General features: G+C 51.7%; 1 protein-coding gene across 1 annotated transcript in view; it reads left to right on the top strand.

Annotated features, from left to right (window-relative positions):
• The first annotated feature begins 2557 nt into the window (after positions 1–2557).
• Positions 2558–6685, top strand: part of PLEC (plectin) — a 301817-nt gene continuing 297689 nt past the window's right edge. Inside the window, exon 1 of the mRNA XM_067466996.1 lies at positions 2558–2745. Within this exon, the coding sequence (XP_067323097.1) occupies positions 2586–2745 (160 nt within the window). The 5' untranslated portion in view covers positions 2558–2585. The remainder of the gene's footprint in view (positions 2746–6685) is intronic.

The following is a 6685-nucleotide window of genomic DNA, read 5'->3' as shown; positions in this document are numbered from 1 at the left end:
AAGAGCATTCTGAACTCCACCAACTTTATTTATTTATCGTGTCATCAGCAACCATACATTACAATTCTAACAGAGCAAAACAAACACACAAATTTTGCAAATTTGGTAGTTGATCAAATGTCCCTTGACCAGTATCTGGCCACTTGGAGTGCCTCTGGTGTTGCCGCAAGAAGGTCCTCCATGGTGCATGTGGCAGGGCTCAGGGTGCATTGCAGCAGGTGGTCAGTGGTTTGCTCTTCTCCACACTCGCATGCCGAGGATTCCACCCTGTAGCCCCATTTCTTGAGGTTGGCTCTGCATCTCGTGGTGCCAGAGCGCAGTCTGTTCAGCGCCTTCCAAGTCGCCCAGTCTTCTGAGTGCCCAGGAGGGAGTCTCTCATTTGGTATCACCCATGGATTGAGGTGCTGGGTTTGGGCCTGCCACTTTTGGACTCTCACTTGCTGAGGTGTTCCAGCGGGTGTCTCTGTAGATCTAAGAAAACTCCACCAACGATGGATTGGAACAAACCTTGGCACACAGAACTCCCATGACTAACTCCGCGGCCAAGCTGAGAGAGCCTTCACGCGAGGTGGGGCCTAAGGAGGCAGCCTCACGACCCCTCTGAAATGGCCAAACGACCCCCCTGGGGGTCGCGACCCCCAGGTTGAGAACCGCTGTTTTACAGAGTCCGGGGGGGGGGGTCACCTCCACTTTGGCAGAAAAAATGAAATGCAAAGATACAGAATGGGGGACGATGAGGCCTGGCTCGAGAGCAGTACGTGTGAAAAAGATCTTGGAGTCCTCGTGGACAACAAGTTAAACATGAGCCAGGAATGTGATGTGGCGGCAAAAAAAGCCAATGGGATTTTGGCCTGCATCAATAGGAGCATAGTGTCTAGATCCAGGGAAGTCATGCTCCCCATGCTCTATTCTGCTTTGGTTAGACCACATCTGGAATACGGTGTCTAATTCTGGTCACCACAATTGAAGAGAGATATTGACAAGCTGGAATGTGTCCAGAGGAGGGCGACTAAAAGGATCAAGGGTCTGGAGAACAAGCCCTATGAGGAGCGGCTTAGGGAGCTGGGCATGTTTAGCCTGAAGAAGAGAAGGCTGAGAGGAGACATGATAGCCATGTATAAATATGTGAGAGGAAGCCACAGGGAGGAGGAGGGAGCAAGCTTGTTTTCTGCTTCCTTGGAGACTAGGACGCAATGGAACAATGGCTTCAAACTACAAGAGAGGAGATTCCATCTGAACATGAGGAAGAACTTCCTGACTGTGAGAGCCGTTCAGCAGTGGAACTCTCTGCCCCGGAGTGTGGTGGAGGCTCCTTCTTTGGAAGCTTTTAAACAGAGGCTGGATGGCCATCTGTCAGGGGTGATTTGAATGCAATATTCCTGCTTCTTGGCAGAATGGGGTTGGACTGGATGATGGCCCAGGAGGTCTCTTCCAACTCTTTGATTCTAGGATTCTATGATTCTATAACTTCCTGACTGTGAGAGCCATTCAGCAGTGGAACTCTCTGCCCCGGAGTGTGGTGGAGGCTCCTTCTTTGGAGGCTTTTAAACAGGGGCTGGATGGCCATCTGTCAGGGGTGATTTGAATGCAATGTTCCTGCTTCTTGGCAGAATGGGGTTGGACTGGATGGCCCATGACTGTGAGAGCCGTTCAGCAGTGGAACTCTCTGCCCCGGAGTGTGGTGGAGGCTCCTTCTTTGGAAGCTTTGAAACAGAGGCTGGATGGCCATCTGTCAGGGGTGATTTGAATGCAATATTCCTGCTTCTTGGCAGAATGGGGTTGGACTGGATGGCCCATGACTGTGAGAGCCGTTCAGCAGTGGAACTCTCTGCCCCGGAGTGTGGTGGAGGCTCCTTCTTTGGAATGCAATATTCCTGCTTCTTGGCAGAATGGGGTTGGACTGAAGGATGGCCCATGAGGTCTCTTCCAACTCTTCGATTCTATGATTCTATGATTCCTTGCAAGGAGTGCCAGTTAACAGCCTGGCAGCCGCCCGTTGAACCAATTTAAATTTCTGGGCCGTTTTCAAGGGCAGCCCCACGTAGAGCGCATTACAGTAGTCCAATCTGGAGGTGACTAAGGCATGGACCACCCTGGCCAGAGGTATGGTCACAACTGATGTATGGTTGGGAGCATTCCAACCTGGTGTTCTTGGTAAAACTATGAAGCCCTTGGTTTTGAACCATCTTTTACAGAGTCCTGTGGGGGGGGGGGGGGTCACCTCCAATATCAGTGGGCTAGATGGCCTTTGGGGGCCCCTTCTGAGCCTAGGATGGGATGCTTGCCTGAGTGGCTTTGTTGCTGCTTCTGCAAGGAGAGCAAAGAGGAGAAGGAAGAGGAAGGCAACTCTCCCCACAGCCGGCCGGCCGGCCCACGAGAGAGGGATGACTCAGAGGGAGTGGGCCCGTGCACATCTGGAACCCATCTGTCCTGTGGCGAGAGAGAGAGAGAGAGAGAGAGAGAGAGAGAGAGAGAGAGAGGGTTAACTCCATCCTCTGAGCACACCCTGCTTCCTCCTCCTCCCCTTCTGTGTGTCAGCAGCTGGCGTGGCAAGGCTGGCCGGCCTGCCTGCCTGTGTCCTGGGCATGTCCTCCTCGTTGGTGGGCCCGTGGGTGCTGAGCGACCCATCCTGGCTGCGCGTAGCCTGGGTGGGCGGCCTGGTCCTGGGCTCCCTGGGCGTCTGGGGACTCTTCCTGCTCTGCTCCCTCCGGGGGGAAAGGAGGCCCCCGCCCTCCCTCTGGGCAGGTAGGTAGGAAGGAAGGGCAGGGAAGGACCCCGCCCTCGCCACCTGTGGGGTGACCCACCAAGACCCCCACTCCTCCAGGAAAGGAGAGGAAGAGCATTCTCATAGCAAGAGCTTAGTTGACAATGGGATCGACTGCTGCTTCCTGGTAGAGGTTTCAAAGCAGAGGCTGATGGGCATCTGTCGGGAAGGATCGGATGGTGTCCTCCTGCCTAGCAGAAAGAAGGGGCTTGCAGTGGATGGCCCTTAGAAGTCTCTCCCAACTTTAGGATCCTATGACAGATCGAATCATAGACTAAAGTGCTTCTCTTCCTATCTGTCATTTCTCCGGCTGAATTGGCATCTGTTGGGAGGGATCGGGTGGTGTCCTCCTGCTGGCAGAAAGAAAGGGCCTTGCAGTGGATAATCCTTAGGAGTCTCTCCCAACTCTAGGATCCTCTGCTCCTTCCTGGCAGAGGTTTCAAAGCAGAGGCTGATGGGCATCTGTCGGGAAGGATCGGATTGTGTCCTCCTGCCTAGCAGAAAGAAGAGGCTTGCAGTGGATGGCCCTTAGGAGTCTCTCCCGACTCTAGGATCCTATGATAGACGGAATCATAGACGAAAGTGCTTATCTTCCTATCCGTTATCTCTCCAGCTGGATGGGCATCTGTCAGGAGGGATCGGGTGGTGTCCACCTACCTGGCAGAAAGAAAAGGGGCTTGCAGTGCATGATCCTTAGGAGTCTCTCTCAAGTCTAGGCTCCTATGATAGATGGAATCATAGTTCTTTCTGCCCATCATGTCTCCAGCTGGATGGGCATCTGTTGAGAGGGATCGAATGGTGTCCTCCTGCCTGGCAGAAAGAAGGGGCTTGGACTGAATGGCCTTTGGGGGTCTCTCCCGACTCTATGATCCTATGATAGATGGAATCATAGACTAAAGTGATTCTCTTCCTATCTGTCATCTCTCTGGCTGAATGGGCATCTGTTGGGAGGGATTGGGTGGTGTCCTCCTGCCTGTCAGAAAGAAAGGGGCTATGATAGATGGAATCATAGAATGTAGTGCTTCTCTTCCTATCCATCATCTTATCTTCCTGTCTATCATCTCTCCAGCTGGATGGGCATCTGTCAGGAGGGATTGGATGGTGTCCTCCTACCAGGCAGAAAGAAGGGGCTTTGACCAAATGGGGTCTCTCCCAACTCTAGGATCTTATGATAGATCGAATCATAGACTAAAGTGCTTCTCTTCCTATCTGTCATCTCTCCAGCTGAATGGGCATCTCTTGGGAGGCATCGGATGGTGCCCACCTACCTGGCAGAAAGAAAAGGGGCTTGCAGTGGATGATCCTTAGGAGTCTCTCTCAATTCTAGGATCCTATGATAGATGGAATAATAGAACATAGTTCTTCCTGCCCATCATGTCTCCAGCTGGATAGGCATCTGTTGGGAAGGATCGGATGGTGTCCTCCTGCCAGGCAGAAGGAAGGGGCTTGCAGTGGATGGCCCTTAGGAGTCTCTCCCAACTCTAGGATTTATGATAGATGGAATCATAGAACATAGTGCTTCTCGTCCACCATCTTCTCTTCCTGTCTATCATCTCTCCAGCTGAATGGGCATCTGTTGGGAGGGATCGAATGGTGTCCTCCTGCTGGCAGAAAGAAAGGGGCTTGGACTGAATGACCTTTGGGGTGTCTCTCCCAACTCTAGATCCTATGATAGATGGAATCATAGAACACAGTGCTTCTCTTCCTATCCATCATCTCTCCAGCTGGATGGGCATCTGTTGGGAGGGATCGGATGGTGTCCTTCTGCCTGGCAGAAAGAAAGGGGCTTGGGCTGGATGGCCTTTGGGGGTCTCTCCGGACTCTAGGATCCTATGATAGATGGAATCATAGACTAAAGTGCTTATCTTCCTATCCGTCATCTCTCTGGCTGGATGGGCATCTTTCGGGAGGGATCAGATGGTGTCCTCCTGCCTGGCAGAAAGAAGGGGCTTGCAGTGAATGGCCCTTAGGAGTCTCTTTCAGTTCTAGGATCCTATGATAGATGGGATCATAGACTAAAGTGCTTCTCTTCCTATCCATCATATATCCAGCTGGATGGGCATCTGTTGGGAGGGATCGGGTGGTGTCCTCCTGCCTGGCAGAAAGAAGGGGCTTGCAGTGGATGGCCTTTGGGGGGTCTTTCCTGACTCTAGGATCCTATGATAGATGGAATCCTAGAACATAGTGCTTCTCATCCTATCCATCATCTTCTCTTCCTGTCTATCATCTCTCCAGCTGGATGGGCATCTATCGGGAAGGATCGGATGGTGTACTCCAGCCTGTCAGAAAGAAAGGGGCTTGGGCTGGATGGCCTTTGGGGTGTCTCTCCTGACTCTAGGATCCTATGATAGATGGAATCATAGACTAAAGTGCTTTTCTTTCTATCTCTCGTCTCTCCAGCTGAATGGACATCTGTCGGGAGGGATCGGGTGGTGTCTTCCTGCCTGGCAGAAAGAAAGGGGCTTGGGCTGGATGGCCTTTGGGGGTCTCTCCCAACTCTAGGATCCTATGATAGATGGAATCATAGACTAAAGTGCTTATCTTTCTCTCTGTCATCTCTCTGACTGAATGGGCATCTGTCGGGAGGGATCAGGTGATGTCCTCCTGCCTGTCAGAAAGAAAGGACTTGGATTAGATGGCCTTTAGGGGGTCTCTCCTGACTCTAGGATACGATGATACATGGAATCATAGAATAGAGTGCTTGTTTTCCTACCTATCATCTCTTCAGCTGGATGGGCATCTGTCGGGAAGGATCAGAGCGTGGCAGAAAGAAGGGGCTTGGACTGGATGGCCTTTGGGGGTCTCTCCCAACTGTAGGATTCTATGATAGATGGAATCATAGGCTAGGGTCCTCCGAACAGCATCCCCTCTGTGTGTCTTCCAAGGGTCGTGCACCTCTTGGTCAAGACGGACTGCGGTCAGTTCCTCCTGCAGCCCAGTCCAGGCCATTGACCAGAGGAGGCCCTTCCTGCTTGGACCAAAGACATCTTGCAGGAATATTGCATTCAAATCACCCCTGACAGATGGCCATCCAGCCTCTGTTTAAAAGCTTCCAAAGAAGGAGCCTCCACCACACTCCGGGGCAGAGAGTTCCACTGCTGAACAGCTCGCTCTCACAGTCAGGAAGTTCTTCCTCATGTTCAGATGGAATCTCCTCTCTTGTAGTTTGAAGCCATTCTTCCATGGAGTCCTAGTCTCCAAGGAAGCAGAAAACAAGTTTGCTCCCTCCTCCTCCCTGTGGCTTCCTCTCATATATTCATACATGGCCCTCATCATATCTCCTTTCAGCCTTCTCTTCTTCAGGCTAAACATGCCCATTTCTTTCAGCCGCTCCTCATAGGGCTTGTTCTCCAGACCCTTGATCATTTGAGTCGCCCTCCTCTGGACACATTCCAGCTTGTGAACTCTCACATATTTATACATGGCCCTCATCATATCTCCTCTCAGCCTCTCTTCTTCAGGCTAAACATGCCCAGTTCCCTAAACCGCTCCTCATAGGGCTTGTTCTCCAGACCCTTGATCTCCTCCCTCCTCCCTGAGGCTTCCTCTCACGTATTTACACATGGCTATCATATCTCCTCTCATCCTTCTCTTCTTCAGGCTAAACATGCCCAGCTCCTTAAGCCGCTCCTCATAGGGCTTGTTCTCCATACCCTTGATCATTTTAGTCGCTCTCCTCTGGACACATTCCAGCTTAGAGTCAGCATCTCCCTTCACTTGTGGTGCCCAGAATTGGACACAATATTCCAGGTGTGGTCTAACCAGAGCGGAATAGAGCATGGGGAGCATTACTTCCTTAGATCTAGACACTAGGCTCCTCTTGATGCAGGCCAAAATCCCATTGGCTTTTTTTGCCGCCACATCACATTCCTGGCTCATGTTTAACTTGTTGTCCACGAGGACTCCAAGATCTTTTTCACA

The sequence above is a fragment of the Anolis sagrei genome, chromosome 4, assembly GCF_037176765.1.
Source record: "Anolis sagrei isolate rAnoSag1 chromosome 4, rAnoSag1.mat, whole genome shotgun sequence".
In the NCBI taxonomy this organism is placed as follows: domain Eukaryota; kingdom Metazoa; phylum Chordata; class Lepidosauria; order Squamata; family Dactyloidae; genus Anolis; species Anolis sagrei.
The sequence above is the reverse complement of the archived record's forward strand: the minus strand, read 5'-3'. Positions and strand labels throughout refer to the sequence as shown.